This window comes from Zosterops lateralis (assembly GCF_965231275.1).
Source record: "Zosterops lateralis genome assembly, chromosome: 10".
Classification (NCBI taxonomy): domain Eukaryota; kingdom Metazoa; phylum Chordata; class Aves; order Passeriformes; family Zosteropidae; genus Zosterops; species Zosterops lateralis.
In genome coordinates this window covers 18,883,119-18,903,638 of record NC_139770.1, presented here as the reverse complement: position 1 = coordinate 18,903,638, position 20,520 = coordinate 18,883,119, and the positions used below count along the sequence as shown (strand labels likewise).

General features: G+C 39.6%; 1 protein-coding gene across 7 annotated transcripts in view; it reads left to right on the top strand.

The window, feature by feature from the left end:
* Positions 1 to 19,018, top strand: part of PXYLP1 (2-phosphoxylose phosphatase 1) — an 84,884-nt gene extending 65,866 nt beyond the window's left edge. For all 7 annotated transcript variants that reach the window (XM_083868403.1, XM_083868402.1, XM_083868405.1 and 4 more), the window contains 4 exons: positions 5,096 to 5,257; positions 6,151 to 6,277; positions 14,457 to 14,596; positions 15,910 to 19,018. In XM_083868403.1, coding sequence (XP_083724529.1) covers positions 5,096 to 5,257; positions 6,151 to 6,277; positions 14,457 to 14,596; positions 15,910 to 16,841 — 1,361 coding nt within the window. In that variant the 3' untranslated portion in view covers positions 16,842 to 19,018. The remainder of the gene's footprint in view (positions 1 to 5,095; positions 5,258 to 6,150; positions 6,278 to 14,456; positions 14,597 to 15,909) is intronic.
* The last annotated feature ends 1,502 nt before the right edge of the window (positions 19,019 to 20,520 follow it).

The following is a 20,520-nucleotide window of genomic DNA, read 5'->3' as shown; positions in this document are numbered from 1 at the left end:
GTGTGGCTGCGTTTCTATTTGACTGTTTTTAATGGTATGTTTGCATGGGGGCTGAAAGAACCTTCTGTATTATAAAAGATGAAAACTTCAGCTCTCTGTTAAGTCAGAAAAATTGAGACTAGCATGGCTACTTGTGCTGCTGCTTCTCAGGCTGTTTGGAGCTACAAGGGAAAACAGCAATGGAAACCGGTTTTATTGCCTATCTTTCTGATTTTAGGTAAATGCTGTTGATTCTTTTCCATGGATAAATGTGTTTCTTCTTGGTAAACAGTATTGCTGCCTTTTGTATCTAAAGCTGAAAGTGGGACTGCAGGAGGGAGAGAAATTGATAATGAAGAGATTTAGCGTTTAATTTGATGTTCTTTCCACATGAATTGCACTTTGTCGTGTGTTTGCCTTTCTGCTGTACTGAATTCTGTCAAATTCATGTCAGTTTTGTAGCCCTGATGCGTATCTGGCTCCCTGCTTGGGCTTCTGAGCACAATAGCTGATTGGTAAACTTGACATTTTTCCAGAGGGGATTAGTTGCTATGTAGGAGTTACGATTCTTCCACTGAAAGCTCTTCTGAGTGATTGTCTCTCTTGCTTGGAAACTATTTGTCCAATATTTGGGGGGGTTTCTATATTTTGTGGCATTCAGGAGTATGCCAGGGGGAAGTATGGAAGTTAGACAATTAACATTTTGCTCTTTAATTGGGTCTTGATTAATGTACTCTGGAAATAAAACCATACTCATAGTGTTTGAGATGCCACTGGTTTGTTCTTAAACACATTTATTAGTCAAGCAATTGACTTCATTTTAGAATATGGTCTTCACGTTATGTGGTGTGATTTAAAATAAAGGTTCCTGGAGGTTTTTTTTTTTAATTAAACTTACTATCAGTATTTGGATTTTATTTCTTTTGAATTGTGTTGACTTCAAAAATAATCTGAATTTGGAGCTGCAAGAATTCTTGAGTGAGTGATTCTACAGCAGGATTTAGGTGTGATGCTGTGTGACCAGTGCCTCCCTGTCTCACAAGGCAGCAGTTGCTGTTTGTTCCATCAGGTCTTACTTTTGTCTGATACCAGCCCAAGTATTTAGTTTTACTTCATGTTTCAAACAGTTTTAGCCTGATGGGACCCTGGGAAGAGTTGCACTGAGCTCTTTCCTTTTATTGTTTCTGTAACTTACTATGTTTTTTCCTCACTATAACTTTTTCAAAATTATTGTTTCAAAGTAGTTTTTTTGTAACTTCTTTAGTTATGACAATAAGTTTATGAATATTGGGAAATAAAATGTGTTCTCTTTACCTTGCTCTTGTCAAGCTACCTCTGTAATAAGATGTCCATATTCTTTATAGTTTCAGTGTTGGCAAAGCTTCCAGTTAGATGATGAAATATGTTTCAGATCTATTTTATTAGCTGCTCTGACTGTGGTAAATGCACATCAAAATCATCTGTTCTGTTTCTGGTTTACATTGTTGTATTCCTGTTGTAGCGAAATGTGAGCTTTGAAAGGCACAGCAGTGGAAAAATCCTGCTCAAAACCTCTCTTAATCATAGATTTAAGTATGACTGTGCACGCTGGCAGCCTTCTGTTTTAGGCAAGGGCACGTTACTGTGAACTAAAAGAGAAATTCATATAAAATAGTGCTAAGCTGTAAAAAACAATGTGAAAACTGTGTAGCAGTATTGTGACCTTGTAATGATTTACAGCTGGAAGAGCAGAACTGAGTATGGAAAAAAAGGACAAATTTCAGCTTTGTGTGAGGGGCTTTAATTTTTTTTTTTTAATTTATTATTTCACTTTCCTCTCTGAGCTGTATCAGTTCAGTACTGTTTGTAGTTTTGAAAACCCATGTGGGAGACAGAGGTGGGATTGACACTGCAGAGGAGGACTTTCAGTAGGGAAACACTTGGATACAGAGAGACAGTCAGCTCTTCTTCAAAGAGCTTTAGAGAGCTGCTCTGTGTGGTGCAGGGAGTACAAAAATGAAGGACCAAAGGGAGCTGGAGAGGTTGAGGTGTGTGAAGCAGGACTGGAGAGTTTGGAAATGGGATAAATGAAGACAGAAAAGGAGCATGAAGACCAAGTACTTGATACACGAAGAGAGAGAAAGGAGAGAACATCCCAAATACACGAGGCACTAACAATGTCCAGGGAATGGTAAGAGATGAGGAAATAGTTAAGAAACAATTAAGAGCATGGGAAATACATCTGTTGTTTCAGCCATAAATACAAAGAGAGGATGTGTTACTTGAGATCCTCATCCCAAAGCTCTGGAACTGCAGGAATGTTCCAGCTTCTGAGGCGCTTTCACAAGGGAGGAGCAGGACCAGTGGGGCTGGGTGAGCTCTTCAGGGTGACTGTGCTGAGCCACAGGAAGGCAGCTCCAGCTGAGACTCATCTCTCCTTGGTCTTGTGTTGTCATTCTTCCCTGTTGTTCCCCTCATCCCTCCTACCCCATTACCTCAGTTCTGAAATACTTGTTATTTTCATGTATATGCACATGGTGGAGATTTTTAGGAAACTGCAGAGACTGGTGCCCAGTTAATGTAATTCCTTTCTCTCTTTAGTTACATTAAATAGAGATGACCCATGTGGTTGCCTAGGTAGTTTGATTGCCATTATTTTCACCTCATGTGTTATTTCAGTGTGTTAAAAGCAAATACTGCTTATTATGTGTCTTTTCTTCTTCCTTGTATAAGCCAAGCATATTAATTGTACAGTAAGGTCCAGTGTTACCAGCTGTGACATGAACTATTGATATTTCTAATCTCTGAGTCCATTTCCAGTCCACAAAATATTAAGTTGTACCCATAGCTGCTCTACTGACTTAAGAGTCTCCTTTAAAATGTTCTTTCAGTTGCTTTTTAAACTGCAGACATGTATTCTGGCAGTCCTGCAGATGGTTTTTTTATTATTCGATTTTATTCTTAGTGTTCAATGTTATTCTTAGTATTCCGTGTTAACCTTCAGTTTTATTTTTAATATTTTAAAGAGCGTAGATGCTTCTCTGTAAGATTTAGTGCTTTTCCTTATTCTTAATTTGTCTGGCAGTGTTATGGTATTTATTCAACTAGTTTGATTAGAAATGAGACTTGCTTTCTGCAAACAAGTTATTTGGCCTCAGGAATCACAGGCACTTGATTTAAAAAAGCTGATGTTGCTTGTATGCATCTGTTGGCTTCTGTCCTTAATAGTTTCAGTACAAAAGTGGGATCTGCTCAGGGCTTTTGTGGTTAAAACTGCCTTAGATAAAAAAAATTAGGATCTTTATTTTGCTTTTAAATCTCCCAATGAAAATTTAGGATCAGAGTTAATTTGGAATTTTTGCTATTGGGATATGGTTTCCTATCTGCTGAAGCACTCCTGCATCTCAGGTGACTTGGGCTACATCACCTCTTGAGCACCTCAGGCAGATCTGTGTCTGTGACATTAAGGGAGCAGTAGCAGTGTTGTTTCTGGATTGCTCTAGAGAGAATAGTTGCAGAAAGGTGAGAGTTGTTGCTGTAACCTTTTCTGGCTTGGAAACTTGGCCAGTAGAAGGTACCTGTAATTTGCCATTTGTGCTGTGGACAGCTGCTGTCTGCAGTGCTGTTTATTTGCAGAGTCCAGTCACTGTTGTGTGACATTCTTGGGTTTGGGAGTTACTCCCCAAGTACAAATGTCCTGCAAAGCCCAGAGTTCCAACCTCTGATAGATCATGCCAAGGCTCTGTGTTACTGCCAGTTTCTTGGGCAGGGATTTACAATGTCTCACAGCAATGTGAGCCTAAGCAAGGAGCTAAAAAGTGAATCTGGTAGATAAAGAAAGTGTCCAAAGTCAAAATTACAGTTTAATATTCTCACCAAACACAGCTGAAAGCAAAATCTGAAACAGCTTAATGAAAAATTTCAAGTCACTGTGCTTGGCAGGTATTGGCCTTGTCAACAGCACTAGCAAGGGTCTGGAAAATGCTTGTGTTCTGGTTTTGGCAGACAAAGAGTAACCACATAAAAATATTTGGAGTGTAATGTATTGTGAGAATGAAGAGTCTGTTAATTACTGGCTATGTGTTCTTAAAATCTATGTGTGTTTTGCTTTGGTTTGCTGTCTTTGTTGGTTTTCCTGGTCTGTACAACTATTTATTGTGGAACAAATTCACCTCTGATATTGGAACTGATTCTGAGTCGAGATGGAACTGAGGAGCTGACGCAGAAGAATTAATAAAGTTTTACTTCGAAATTTGTTGTCTCATCTTTTCTCTCTTTCTTATTTTTTTTCTCTCAAAATAGAAGACTAATGGGGTAAAAATATGAACATTTTCCTCCTCTTTTTCACCTCTAAAGCTTCTGATTAAAATTCCAGAAAATAGAATAGAGGCATTTGTTGTTAATAGTGTAGTCTGGTAATGCTCATAAATTAACTGATGCTCTCACATCAAGGCAGGATCATTACAACTCTGGCTCTACCTTTAGGTATGCTTCAACTTTCATCTACATGTCAGAAGACTTAGTGGTGGTATTTCTGTTAGTTTCTCCTCTGTGTGTGTTTATTGCATTTCATTGTGTTTCACAATTTTTGAGTAGTCTCGGTTTCATACCAAGTTTCTGTGTTTTTTCTGATAAGTCAGACTCTTTGAGGTTGACAAGGTGGCAATGTAAGGGCAAGGATTAGTGAGGAAAATGATGAATAATCCAGTCCTTCAATCTTTACTACTTTGTTTTCCCAGTGGTTTGTACTACCCTCATCATAACTGTGCTGTGTCTTTTGCTGATGTCCTTCAACGTCAGTTTTTAAGTTAAAATTATGAGAGACAGCCAGACCTATTGTGGTGCTTTTTATGTGATTCATGCTAGAGACTAATAGGAAAAGCAGTTTCAAGAAGAGTGCAAAACCCAGAGTTGTTCTACATCCAGGTCTGTTCCTGAAGTCTTAGCCAAGCATTGGCTTAGCCAAAGAGCTCTTCTGGGCTATGTAAATCAGAGAAAAAAAATCACAATTAGGTGGTTGTATACTATTGAGAGACATCCTTTCATGAAACCATAGTCTAAATCATGATAAGAGTCATAATCCTTTATGTCCCTGAAGTCTCCTGAAGGTGTATGGTGTATATTTTGTATCTTCCAGTGCACTTAATCCCAGTGAACCCAGTCAGGGAAGATGGGTTGAATCCCAAGAGCCGGAAGAGGATAATGCCGGATTTGCTGACGGAGCCTCCCGCCATAGACCCCGTGTATGAGGCTCATGTTTACTGCAACATTCCTGGCATTGCTGAGCGCAGCATGGAAGGTAGGCTTGGACAGGGCACGCCTCAGGGTGGTTGCTTGTTCCTTTGTGCTGTTATTAGAAATGATAACTCTGTGCATTGTCAGTTCATTGCTGCTTGGAGAAGGTGGAGCAAATGCCAGTTGGTCACTGAATTGTGTTAAGTCGTTCAAAACATGCTGCTGCTCTTTCCTTCCTTTTGTATCCTCTTTGTTGTCTTGATTTTTGGGAATTGTTCTGTGTCCAGCAATGGTCAGCTATAGGTCTAAAACTGAAAGGGTTGAGAGAGGTATAGATATTTAATATTTGAATTGTAATTCTTGTTACACGTCAGCTGCATTTCAAACAGTTGACTTGGAATTCTGGAAGAAAAACCCCACAGAAGTAATTAATTATGGAATTCCAAGCCATTAGACATGGTCAGCTAGAAGGCATATTTGCATTCTTTACTCCAGCTGCTGCAGCAAGTTTGAATGAAGTCCTTCATTAGCATATCCAAATAAAGGTTATCAAGTAAATCACAAACTAATATATCAAAAAGATCCAGATTAGACATGCTGCAAATTCCATCATCATGATGGGGACCGGAAGAGAAGCATTATAAAAGTAGAATAGCCTTATTGTGTTGCTAGAGTTCAGTGCTTGAGTAATGTTTTGTATGGTTGGTGGACTTCAGATGTACTGTGGAGAGTGCCAAGAACCTCAGTCTTGTATAACTTGTCTTGCAATCTGAAGTGAAATCTTTCTTGGGTTGGTAAATTGTAATTTCCTAGGGGTGTTTTCTTTCATTGCACTACCAAAGCTATCAAGCTAATGATACCTGCTTTATTATTATTATTATTATTAAAGAAAGTGGATGCAGGTAACTTTTTTTCTTTCTCTCTTGTTTTGTTTTGTTTTCTCTTCCTTCACTTTAGGTCATGCCCCTCATTATTTTAAGCTGGTGTCAGTTCAAGTGCTGATTCGACACGGTGATAGGTATCCTCTGTATGCCATTCCCAAGACAAAGAGACCTGACATTGACTGTATGCTGGTGCCCAGCAGGTAAAATTCTTGGAATTTGTTTATACTGAGCTCTTTTTTCACTTGAAAATAATTTTTTCCCCTTCAGGAAACAATTTGTGCAGCCTGAAGTGCACTGTGACTTCTGACCATTGTGTATTGCCATGGTTTAAAAAACCAGCCCCTGGGTCAGTGGTGCACAGTGTTTTCTTTGTAACAAGAACTATTACGTGTTACCCGTTCAGACCAGAGTAAGTTCTTCATATTTCTTTAAAAAGCAAAAGCTATTTAGTTGGATATTTAGGTTGCCATTCCTCTTACATAAGTTTCTACATTTTGAAAATGTAAGTGAATTGTTTGAGATGATTGCTTCAGCTCAACACGCTTCCCTTCATTTGAATACAAAAAGCTCTCGGGCAGTTCAGCACTACCATTGAAGAAAATTGATATTTGTATTTTATATTATTTTTTCTCTTACTCTTCAGAAATATATGCTATCAGAGTTTTACCTTAATGATTTGTGTCAAAATTCAGGAAAAAATGGGAGTTGTACTTTTAACTATTAAAATTCAAGTTAACAGGAAGTGCCAGTGTTTGCTACTTGACAACTACCCCTTTCCTGTAGTTGCCTCTCTCTATTTAGATCTGTCACAAGTTAGTTATTTGTGTCTAACTGCCACTAAAACATCATTTTCGTTTCTGTTTCAGGATAGTGCTTGTGTGTAACATTGTGTCTTTGTAGGTTGCTGAAAACTGTTTTCACACCTGAGTCACTTTGAGCTGCAAATATAGTCTGAATTGTTCCTTTGTGGCAGAACCTTCCTTTTTTGTTTAGATTCTAGTCACTGATACAGATGAATTATAGTGTACAGCAGTAGAAAAAAACAGTGATGAGGTAATTTCCCAACCTTTGCCATGGCTTGTTTGATTACATGTAAGTAATTTTAAGCAGGATGATGATGATGATGATTTTTCAACAAAGGATTTAGCAGTGAACCTACTGAATACTTAAAAGAAAAATACCAAGATATGTTATCGAAACCTCTGGGCAAATCTACCCCTTCATGCTGCTGTCCCCTTAGCAGTATCAGGTGTGGAGATTTCAATGGCTGAGGGCTGTGTGTTGTGTTCCTGCATACATTACTCAGGAAAAGGGGCACAGCACATACACAAAGCAGTGTAGATGGCCCATAAATGGCATGGAATCTCCTCTGTCTTTAATTCCACACCAGAAAAGCAAGAACATTATTCCTTTATTCACAAATGGCTTTACTCCGTTGTGCTGGAAGTGTTAATGTCACACTGAAAGAACATTTCACCCTAGTGCCTGGGAGGATCATGGAGCAGATCTTCATGGAAAGAATTTTTTAGGCAAGTGTCACAGTTTGGGACACGAAAAGAACTACACTCACCCGTCAGGTAGAAGCAGGGAAAAGAAGGACCATTTATTATGATTTAGGGTTTATATAGTATTTGGGATTTGGTCAAGGATTAGTCATTGAGAAGGAACACCTCTCTGACTCTAGTGGTCAATCCAGAAGTCCATTACTGAGAGGAATGAAAACAATATAGATTGTTTTGAGAGACTTTGCAAGAAGGCATGTAAACTATTATCAGAAGGCTTAGCATTCTGGCAATAGGCAAGTGCAAGACAAAGAGATGATCCAGGACAGCCAGCACAGCTTTACTCAGGGCAAATATGCCTGACCAGTCTGGTGGCTTCTGTGATGGGGTGACTGAAGCAGTGGTCGAGGGAAGACTGACCAGAGTTGTCTGCCTGGAGTTCTGTGAGGCTTTCAGTGTGGTCCCTCATGGCATCCTGAACTCCAGACTGGAGACATGTGGATTGGAAGGGGGGGCTGTTCAGTGGATGAGGAATTGGCTGAATGGATGCAGAGGTGGTCAGTAGCTCTGTGTCCACAGAGGTCAGTGATGAGTGGTGGCCCTCAGGGCTCTGGCTCCAGTGATCTTCAATACCTTCATTGCTAACATGGACAGTGGGATTAAGTGCACTCTCAGCAAGTTTGCAGTGACAAGAAGTTTGTGTCCAGCTGGAGAAGTGGGTCCATGAGAAACTCAAGATGGTCAAGAGGTTCACCTGGCTCAGGGCAATCCCAGACACGGGTGCAGACTGTGAGGAATCACTGAGAATAGCCCTGCAGAGGATTTGGGGGTTCTGGTGGGTGAAAAACTGGGCACGAGGCAGTGGTGTGCACTGGCCACCCAAGAGGCTGGACATCAGCTGCTGCTTTTGTGTGCTCACACTTCAGTTTCCATCAAAATGCCTGTTTTGTCAAGTGGTGTCATCCAGGGCTCTGGTCCAACATCCTTCAGGAGAAGCTGGATTTCCTGGAGAGGTACCCAACCCCAGAAGCAGTCCGTGCCCACTGCAAACTGAGTGGCTTCCTGAGATGAGATGTGCATTCCTGAGACTGCAGAGAGGATACCAAACTTCAGTTATCTCTGCCACAGAGTGGAGTGGGAGATACTTTAATAAAAAATTAATTTTTCTAAGAAGATGGAAAATGAATAGTTTGCTAATAGCTATGATAACATTTTTAATGACCTGCCTATAAGGGGTGAGATTATTTTCAGCATGAAATACTAAGTAGAGAAATATGATACGGATTTCTGTTGGAGTTCCTAAAGGCTCTGATCTTCTGATCTTTCTTAATATCTGTCATGCTAGAATGTATGTGAAAAAGCTTTATTGAAAAGATGTTAACTGCAAGTGACAGTGTTAGATGAGTAGCTGTGCTTCTCAATATTATTGTGCCACATGAGATCTCAGTTTTGTATTTGTCAGAAAAGCTTTTATAGCTGTTTCCACTTCAGTTTCAGGCAAGGAGTACAACATGAGGGCCCTGGAGTCAGAAAAATTATTCATAAAAGGCAAGGAAATAGTGTGTCTTTGACACAGAATGACCAAGTGGAGCAGTTGAGAGGGCACAGTCAGGCTCTGAAGAGGCCAGAGGGAGATACCCCTGGCTCTCACTAATTTGTGAAGCATTACAGCATCACTTTGTGAATGACACATCCCTTACCACTCACGGCCACTGAAAGACCTTGTCTCCTCAAGAACAAAATTTATATAAAAGAGCACCTCCTCTCCTAATTTAGGGCAGCAGAAAGATTAAAGGAGTTGGCTCTGTACCATTCTGTCCAGATGTGTTAAAGCTGACCTTACTGAATAAAGCTAGAATTAAGCCATTGTTTTGAACGGAACATTCATTCCTTCAGCATCAGGGAGTTATTTGCTGTGTTTGGCTGTCAGGCTTATATTCCTTTGTGATGTAAATTTAGTGCTTGATTGTAAATGTGTTTATATGGCGAGTGTGACAGGGTCTGTAATCACTGCCTTTGAACTGAGAGTTTCTTGCTGCTGTACATTTGAATCGAGGTGTCTGATGGAAAGTCTGGCCTGTTTAAGCTTTCTAACATCAGATAAGCAAGATGCTCGTATGCAGGCTGCTCTTTATTTGACTTGGCATTCAGCTGATGGAATTCATTAATTAAGCAGATTATGCCACAGCCCCATGGACTTCTAATGGATATGCAAAATAGCCTTGAGGTCACGCTTGGGGTTTGTGAATTATGGATTGTGACATATAAGTGTGGAATGAATATAAGCAAATGGATTAAATGCTTTGGAGATTTCTTCCATCTAAAACTTCAATTAATATTATTGTTATCATTTTTATTGTTCTGGATGCAAATTTCCAAAGGGAACCCAATAATGCATACTTTTTCCCTAAAGAAAGTTACTTGAATGATGTTATGAAAATCTGTTCATTGTAGTGTTTGCTCATGGGGAAAATAAATTAATCCCACACATTTTTTCCTTATGTAGCTCACATTTATAGTGTCAAAAGTAAAAAAAAAAATATGCAGTGTTTCTTAGCTGAGTTTGTATGTGAGAGAGAAGAAATGCTTTTTGGAAGATGCTAAAATGGTTTCAGAGGACTGCTATAATTTGGTAGTAAGCTGGGTTAATTAGCATATACTTGAAGACATTTTGAAAGGTGTTGATGTTAATCATAACAAGCTTAGTAACAAATACTGAAATTTTAGGTTCAATATGCACATGTTTTGAAACTGCCACAAAAATGAGCTGGGAGGTGGGTGATGAGAGAAGTATCATACTTCTAATCATACAGCTAAAGGGATGTGGATTTGACTTGGAGTGAGGTCAAGGTAGGATCCAGAGCAGAATCAGGTGAAGAAAGGTCTCCTGAGGCCTCTGCTGACTTCAGAGAGTCAGGCAGTGGGGAAGTAGAGGGAATTACAGAGCCATGGAGTGGTTTGGGACCTCATAGATCCTCTCATTCCAAGCCTCTGCCAGGGGAGCACTGTAGAGCTTGTTATAAAAATGTACAAGCTGCCAGACCTTTATGAATAAATAACCCCCAAAATTGCCACTACTGCCTTAGGATCTCTTTTGTAGACTACACTGATCTGTTGTTGGATTTAGCGGCTCTTTCCATTAATTTCTTTTCTAAAAAGCACACAGTGTAGTTCTTTGATCTCACACTTTTTTTTTTGCCTACTTGAACTTCACAGAAAACACATGTTATTTTTGCTTGAAGTTCTAAAATGTTTCTTGCATTTTAAGTAAAGAGAAAAGGACTCACTCTTGTTATAGTTTGCAGGCAGAATCTTGTGTTGTATGAGTACAGAAAAGTCATGTTTGTGTGTCTGAAGCCTGATGGGGTCATGTTTACTCACTGAGTGATGCACTGAGGACTCTGCAACTCCTTGTGAGAAGCCTGATCCTCTCAGTTTTGACATGCATTTTTGTATCAACTCCTCAAGGAAAAAGGAAATTTTATTGAAGGATGCCAGCTCTGTTCCTGGCAGAAATACATAATATAGTTCAAACAGTTGTGCAATATTTCTTTCCATGTACACTGGTTACAGTGTAGCAATAAAAGGTGATATTAAAGCATTTTAAGACCTTTGCAAATAAGATATTTAAATGTTGATTAAGGATTTAAATCTTGGTCCATTTTAATGCTAGTGCATTTAGTGGAAACCAGACTATTCAATCTGGGATCTATTATGCCAATGTTTAGGTTGGAAATAACGAAATGATCAGCTGAATTAATTATTTGAGGGAAAAGAAGCATCTTCTGTTTCGTTACAGATAAAATTTATTCTATTGTATACAAAATCATTAAAAGGCAAATGAACAGATTTTAAATAAGAGAACCAAATGTTAAAATTGGGAAGTGTGGCTATTGTTAGTGGGTTTAAATGAAAAGCTATTCAATTTTCTGACAAAATATTTTTTATTATAATTTTTTATTTACTCCTATCTTTGGTAAATGTGGTAGCTTGCCATTGTAAGGCCAGGAAAATTACAGAAGGATATCTCTTTAGTTAATTTTTATTTTCTGATTACTCTTATGGAAATATCATTTTAAGGATAATTCAGTCTTTTCAACTGTACAACTGAACAATTTCCTTTGCTTCCTGCTCCACCAGCCCCAGCAGCCTCAGCCGTGTTGCCTGGATACTCCATCTCCTGCAGCATCTGTAAATTGGCCAATTCAACAGGAGGATTCATATTCTAAATAAAAGCCAAGTCTTGGGGAGGGTGGGGGATTGCTTGTCAGCTGGGAGCCTGAGTGCTGCTGCAAATCTTGCTACTAGAAAAATAGGTGTTTGTTTGCCCAGTTGTACAGGGGGATTTATTTAAGAAGTCAGCTTTGAATTTCTGTTCAGAAAGATGTCCCACAGTCATATTTCATAATGCACTTCTGCAGGCTTATCTTGTGCTCACTTTAAATACAGTGTAATCCAAAGTTAAGTAACTTGCATCTCCATGTCTAATATTATTAATATACTGTATTAATACACTGGAATATAAAATCATCAGTTATTGTCCCTTTTGTAATTTTGTCTTGAAAGTTAATTTATTTTGCCTGCCATTTTTTCAGAAAAATCCTTTTGCAAAGTACAGATAAATACTTTTCTTTCTTCTTTCCTTTCTTCCCACAAGTGATTGCTGGCAGTTTTATCAGCACAGATTTGATTCCATTAGAATTCTTAAAGTCTTTTGTAAGCAAAGCAGCAAAAGAAGCAGAATGGAAAATGCAATTCTTTTAGTTTTCTTTCACATGTATTTGCAGAACTTGTCAATTAAGTGAAAAGAGTTTAAGGAAAATTTTGATTGTCAGTTTATTCATGTGTAGAGTTTTATAAAGTTCAAAATTTAGAAAATTGATGGTTCATCCTGCTACCTCTGTAATAAGCTTAAAAGGCCAAATGGCTTAAAAAGCTAATGGGTGTAATTTAATTTTCTCAACCTAATTATTCCATTTTTAGATGTCACTGCTGGGCTGTGAAAACAGTGCAATGTACAAAATGTTCTGTTGGAAATTTTCATCTGGAGCTGGAGTAGGCTTCTAATGTATGATTGTACAACAGGAATCCTTCAGTGCTTGAGAAATATAAGGCTTTGTTCCTTTCTCTGCTTTGCAAATACTAATCTTCGGTTGCCCTATTAAAATTACAATATGCAGAATAAGCTGTGGATTTAGAATATCACAAATTGCCTGGTGTTCCTTTAATTTGAAGTTAAAATGAAAAAAAATAGTCTGATTTTTAATCTCATTATGCTTTTTATCTCATTTTGAATTTTTTTCTTACTGGCAGATGTGGCATAATTGTAACATTTTGCTGTCAGGATTTTTTTTTCCCTGAAAAGAAAATAAATACTGGAGAATTCAAGTTTTACAAAATGATATGAGCTGCCTTTCTATTGGCAGACACTGATTCTTATGAGCCCTCCTGCACGTGCAGGCTGTGAGCAGAGCTCTGCAAGAGGTCCTCTCATGTATGAGAGTTTCTCAGTTGGCTCTTCTAAGTAAGCATGGATGTGTTTATCCCACAAACTTCAATTCCAGACTCTCATTCCTGCTTTAGTGGTGTTATTGCTCCCTCTGCTGCATCCTGCAACTCATGTTTCTTTTTAAGACCTGAGGTTTTTATATCAAAAATAGTTTCTCATTCTAACAAATGTAAATATGAGCAGTAAACACAAATCACAGTGTTCTGTGAGAAATCCCTTACAAAATTTATTTTATATATGTTCTTTAAGCAACATGAAAATATATTAACTGTATTCAAGCTGAACATCCTATTAAGGCAAGAACCATCTAGAGCAGAGCTGAGTTGCCAAGCAGTTTATGATTTAGTTCTGTACAAAATTAGAGAGGTGACTGTGTAACCTTTGATAACTGCTAACATCTAACAAAGAAATCCCCACTCATGTAATGCATTTCTGCTGCAGGAATGTGATCACAGATTTATTTTTTAAAGGTTCAGATTACCTTTAGGTCACATAGTGGGGGTTTTTGTACCTGTATCTTTCTGCACAGCAGTACCACAGTGAGCTGAGTCCATGGTGTATTTGAAATTTTCAGTGCAGTGTGGGAGATCTAAGCATTCTTTCACTGTCTTGAACTGTTTCAGTGAGTTAACTTGGATATTTTAGTGAATATCTCTTCCAGCTGCATCCATTACGTCCATGGTGGGGGTATCTTACTTATGTGTGTGTCCAGCAGTGTTTGCCTCTTTCTTCCTGGATAAAAGTGGAGTACCCCAAACAATGATTCCAGTTTTAATGGGGCCACTGCTTTCCAGTCCCACATTATTGAGACTATACATGCTATTTGATTTGAGCCTGAAGGAAGTAGAAATAAAAGCTGAGATTGTGCTCAGCATTGTACATTACAAAATCCAAGAATTCCTTCAAGATCATCTACTTAAAGTACTGTATTTGAATCCCTTGAGATTGTTACTGCCTTTGGCTGTGCTAGAGGTAATCCTTGAAGAGGTACTTCAGAAACTGGAGAGAGGTTTGGAGGCTTTTTAAGGATTTTTTAATATATTTTCTTTTTCATTTTAATTCATAACGGTATTACTGCCTGAATTCAAAGCAACCCCCAGAAATTGTTCTAAATTACTTAGTGAAAGGTATCATAATTTTAACATGGCAAGACATCTGTTTCCCTATAGTTCTTTGGTAGATATTAAGTAGTTAGATTTCTTTTCCATACTTGCAAAAGTCCTGAGTTAAGAGCAGATGTTGTCTCAGTGGGAAATAACCTCACATCATGAAATTTCTGAGCTGACATACTTGGAATACTTGACTGTCTCGAGCTGCTTTCCCATGCACTTTTGGAAGTTTTCACATTTTGGTTTTCTGTCTCTCTAGGAAACCTTCTCATCCTCAGCTTGAAGCCTTCATTAAGCATATGTCCAAAGGGTCTGCAGCCCAAATGGATGGTTCTCTGAGCAGCCTGCCTCACTTCCCCAGTCATTCCCTGTGTGAAATGGGAGAGCTTACACAGACAGGTGAGTTTCCCTAGCAGCTCTGTCTGGTCCTCTGCTCTGTTAAACAGTCTGCTTGAAAAGGGAGCTTCTGATTATCTTTATAATGACATAAATGCTTTTTTATGGAAGCTTATCATGTTGGTCATATCCTAGGCTATGCTGGGATATGGGTAAAGTATTAGACTCTCAACTGTAAAAGTGGTAACAGTTGTAGAAACCGTGCTTTGTCCTATAGCTTGGCAATCCTGTTACACACTGGTCACTCTTGGCATCTCTTTTAACTTCCTTTGCAGCAAGTCAGAGCACCTTTCTTTCATGTTGCTTCACACATCAGAATTCCTCTGTTATCCTTGTGACAAACAGCAGTGGTCAGTCTCTCTGAGGAAGATCTGGTGCTCTGTTACTGACAGGGTTGTGATTCAGAGGGACCCTGTGTCCCCTACAAGAGATGCTGGTGTAGCAGACAAACATGATGTTTGTCTTATGGAAATGCTTTATGCTGGTGTCTGTCAAATCCTTGTGTGTGCTGGGATTCCTTTGGAAGGAATCTTTGGCCACTGTCAAAGTGATACTCGGAGAAAGCAAGGCAGGACACCACTGAGATTGCACACCACACACGGATTGTGTCACTGGGCTGGCATCTGGGGACTCCTGTGGCTTGTAGCAAGGTTTATAGAGGTGTTCTAGTGCATGAAGGGTTCATGCCTATTGCTTTGCTGCTGTGCAAGAGATGTGGGTTCTGGAGAAGAGATTTTGGCACGTGAGACGGATACACTGGATAAAGGCAGATTTAGCATAAATTATCAATCAATTTAAATACTCCCTGAAGGAAGATGGAGAAGAAAGTTTGATGCAATTGCTGCACCTCATGATTGCTTTGTGAGTTTACACAGTTTAGGGTTTTACTGGCTGTCATAGATTTTCAGAGGCACAGCATTCTCTGCCTTCCTGAAAACCTGACTGAGGTGCTGCCTTCAAAAACACCTTACTTTTATAGTCATGTTATTGACAGACCCATTTGGTCTGTATCTAAGCCCAAAGGATTAATATTAAACCACTGAGGTTTTAAACAAATTTTATGGAACCAACTTCTTTTCTGTATTTCAGGTTAGTTCCTAGAATCTGAGAGATGCTGAAGAACAGTAAATTTCTCATGTTTCAGACAGTTTTCTTAATAGTAATCATAAGTGAAATTCAGTTTTGTAAGTTTATAACCTTTTAATAAATTGTTCATTTATCAGTAAGGCTACTAGCTGTAACCTTTTTTTTTTTTTTTTTTTTTGGCAAAACTGCAAAGATTCTAATCATGTGTTGTAATTTCTGTCAAAATTCAGGGGTTGTACAACACTTGCGAAATGGACAGCTGCTGCGAGAAATTTACATCAACAAACACAAACTGCTCCCTGGTGACTGGACAGCCAAGCAGCTCTACCTGGAGACCACAGGGAAGAGCCGAACCCTGCAGAGCGCCTTGGCACTGCTCTACACCTTTCTGCCAGATTTTGACTGGAAGAAAATTAACATGAGGCACCAGTGGAGCACCATTTTCTGCTCGGGAAGCTGCGACTGTCCCATGAGAAACCACTACCTGGAAGAGGAGCAGCGCAGGCAGTACAGCTTACGAGTGAAAAACAACGATTTGGAGAGAATATATGTGGATATGGCAAAGATTGTGGGCATTCCCACCAGGCAGCTGAGGGCTTCTAACCCTATAGATTCTCTCTTGTGCTATTTCTGTCATAATGTTTCGTTTCCGTGTACCAAAGCTGGCTGCATTGGTATGGAACACTTCAAGGTGATCAAGAGACACCAGTTGGAGGATGAGAGAGAAAGGCAGGAAAAGAAACTTTACTTCTTGTATGCACTGTTGGCCACTCATCCTCTCCTCAACCAGACTGTCAATCGGCTGCAGCGTATTGCAGAAGGCAAGAAAGAAGAAGTGTTTGTTCTCTACTCTGCACATGATGTCACCTTGTCACCTGTTCTTAGTGCCTTGGGCATTACAGAGGCCAGATTTCCCAGATTTGCTGCCAGATTAGTTTTTGAGCTGTGGCAGGATGGGAAGAGGCCCAAAGAACACTTTATCCGCATCCTGTACAATGGTGCTGATGTCACATTCCAGACCTCGTTTTGCAAGGATCATTATAAACGTTCCAACAAGCCAATGTGCCCACTAGAAAAATTTGTCAACTTTGTCAAGAGGGATATGTTCTTAATTTTTAACAGTACAAGCTACTATGATGCATGTCATAGGAAAGCACTGTAGAGAAAGGAGGAGGAAAGGAGGCAGTGTTAACTTATGTCAGTGATCTGTTTTCTGGCAGAGGCACAGTCCAGTTTTCTTACTCCTTTTATTTTTCTGTGTAAGTACAGAAGGGTAATGCTTGAAACATTCTTCAAATAGTTTTATTTTCATTCAGGCTGCAGATGGCCTTCAGTAGAAGAGCAAATGCCAAGGGTTATGTGTATGTGTAGGCTCACACATGCTGTTAACTGTTGTGATAAACCATGTGGGTGAATGTAACCTGGCCCTTGCTTGGTAGAGTGAGAGAGCACAGACTTTGTGTTTCTCTCTTCCAGAGCAATACTTGGATAGCATAAGTTTAAAGCCAAAACTACTTTTTTCCACCACCATCTCACAGTCATTTTAAGCAGTTCATGTCAGGGTCATGATGAATTCCAGGTGTCTGCATTAAGGCATTTGTAAAGAATTTTTGCATTTCTTTTGTCAGAGGAAGCCTTATAATATTATGGGGCAGGTCCTTAAAGCAAAGTGCATGTATGTGTGTGTGAATACTTCCCTGAGCATGTACAAATGAGTTGTGTGCCTTTTGCACCTCACAGACCTAGAAACCCTTGGCTGTTGTTGCCAGTGCCAGAGAAGGGTGCACTGGAAAAGGGATACAAAACTCTACTCTTTGATCGCACTTTCAGCACTTTGAATAGTTCAAACACAGTCTAGAAACATGTAAAGGCCTTGTGATGTTAAAATAGATAGCAAACACTAACAGTACCACTAAACCTGAGTGGGAAATTAGGGCTAGAAATCAGTTTTATTGTGAAGTGTTGGGCTCTTTCCCATTGTGAACACGTTCAAGCTGTTGTGCTATGGAACAAATCAGTATTTTAGGAATTTGCTATGGTGACTGCTTGAGACAGCTTGACTAAATACTGAGAAAAACTTTGTAGTTGAGTTAGTATTTTTATGGACTAGGAAGCTCTTATTTTGTAAGACCAGACTTGTACATATTGTACTGTGTATATTTATAACACAGTAGATCTTTCTTACTTGTTTAGTTTGTAAAGACTTGTGGAGGTCACTTTTTAGACATTTTTTCCCTTGATCAGGATGTTTAGACTTAAGAATGAACTGTCTGTTATGAGTAATTTGAACAATGAGTAGATATGAAAACTTCAGACTGCTTTCATCTCTGTAGGAGTAGTAAATTGAGAACCAATTTTTAATAGAATTCCTAGAAATTTTATAATGATGGAGGTTTTTAACCTCTAGAAATAAATTAGTCTGTGAGTTGTGATTCAATGGTGCTAGTTTGTCAAAGAAAACATAACTCAGCGTAAGTTCTCTGACTCTTGGCATTCCTCTGTTTTCAATGCTGCATTTGAACACTTGAAATAAAATTCTGGGGTCTCTTTGTGTATTTGTGTGTTATGTTTGTTGTGTTTGCAGGAAGAAGGTGGATATCGTTAAGCCATTTGTTGCGTTTCTAACTTCTTTATTTAATATGTCCTGGGCCCCAGTCTGGGCAGGAGCAACTAAACCTTTCATGGATACTGAACTAGAAATCCTGATAGAATATTTGAGGCTTTTGTACCACACTGGAGTGGTAACCTTTCTGTCCAAGAGACTGGATCTGTTTGTCATCATCCCTGCTTGTGTGCTGGAGGGCAAACAGGAAGAGAGAATCTGAAAGGTGAGCTGACTGTAGAAATTAGGTGAAGGGGGCCTTTTGCCCAGTATAAGTAGCAAAGTTAGAGACCCCATAACTTTTCCTTTATGTTGAGGTGGAACTTCCTGTGTTTGTGCCCCCACTGCCTCTTCTGTCACTGGACAACACTGTAAAGATCTCTCTTATAACTGCCTTCAGGTATTTATAGACATTGATGAGATTTCCTTGAGCCTTCTCTTCTCTGGGCTAAGCAGGCCCAGCTCTACCCTCGTGTCAGGTGCTCCAGACCTTTGATCACCTTGGCTGTCCCTGGGGACTCTCCAGTGGCTCCATCTCCCATATCCTGGTGTGATAAATAGCACTGATGGCTGTTTCAGCCAAAACAGCCTCCACTGTGGTCAGGGAAGTGACAAGAAACTTGGATTGGGGAATTTAAGGAAATCTGGAACTAAATTTCAGTTACAGTGTCAGGTTGTCAGTACCTGCTCACCTGCATGTTTGGGGGTCACTGGGTGGACAGAACCAAGTCTTTAATGTAAAAATAATTTTTAAAAAAGGGCAAAAACTAATTATTCTTCTGTGTATGCACAGTTCATTAAGATACAATAATCTCTTCTGAGATACACACAGAGGATCTGCAGCAATGAAAGACTTGATCCATCTCCAGCGCCACCAGAAGTGCTAAAGGAAAGAGCTGCAGGGCTGAGATCATTCTTATAAATCTTGTTCCTAGCTGTGGAGATAAAATGATAAGCAAACTGCATTACTGAAGTCGATTAATCATTACCTTTTGAAGTTTGACCTAATTTATGATTCAATTTGTACTTTCAAGTGGATTTATATTTGTATTAAGGTAGCAAATGTAACTACCTGAACAATGAAAGGAGGAATTGGTGGGAATTTATTTATTGATAATAAATAACTGGATTTTATGGAATTGATAAATAGCCTTTCTGTAGGGGTTCACTGATGAATTAACTGGGAAACATTGATTTGAGCAGTTGCACAGTTTAATCAAGTGGTAGAGCAGGACTAAAAGCTGCTGCTTTAAGGAATGCTGCTTGAGATCTTACTGTTGGCTTGAAACCGATGTAGGAGTGGGCTGTTTTGTTGTGTGCTAAACACGGTATTCAGAAACTGATGTTTAAACATGCTGAGTACTTGTACTGTGAATGAAATCTGTGCAGCGCTTCCTCACCCGATCCAGCTCATTTTCCAGCGCAGTGCTGATGTCCCGTCTCTCCCCGCCCACTCCTCGCTTCTGTTTGTTCCATTTCTAGGAAGGCGTGACAGCTTTAGTTTCAAATGCTCCTTGTGAGTGCCGACCGGCTTGGCTTGAGCTGCCGTGTATTATTTGTGTATTAGAAAGGGAGGGACGGCCTCGAAAGGCCAAATTCCCGGTGCTGGAGGGATGCGGAAGCAGCGTCCCCGGAGACGGGGCTGCGGCGCCCTCGGGTGGCGGCTCCCTGCGGTGCAGCGCGAATTACACCGGGAAAGAGGCTCTGGAAAAGGAAGAGTTAAAACCAGGTGAGAACTGCAGATGGATTTCATCCTGCAGTCTGAGAGAGGGGCCTCCGTCCCCGTGGCTCAAGTGAATAGGTGTCTATGTGAGATGCTCAAACCCTTGTGGGGTGAAGAAGGAATGACGACAGCTGTGATGGTTATTTATATGTGAGTCATTCATGTTGTTGAACACAGGTGTGTTCTGCAGGTATTCTACAGTTTTGCCTGTGTACTAAAATCAGCACTATGCTTTTCAGCAGAGTTGTTTCTGAAATGAGTAAAGCCTTTTCTATGTGGCAGTATAAAACAGAGTATTATGTTTTCCTTCAGTTTTCCAGTTTTGTCTCAGTTTGCTTGCCTTGCAGTTTTGTTCCTTCTCCCTTTTTCGCATGAAAGTAGCTATGCTGCATGTGAGTACTATGACCTTATTCAAGCAGTTGAGATGTGAGAGTCTGAACTTTGTAAAGTTCCTTCAAACTGAAAGCAAACACCATTAAGCTTGCTTCTAAATGTCCTGGAGAGCCATTTTCAAAA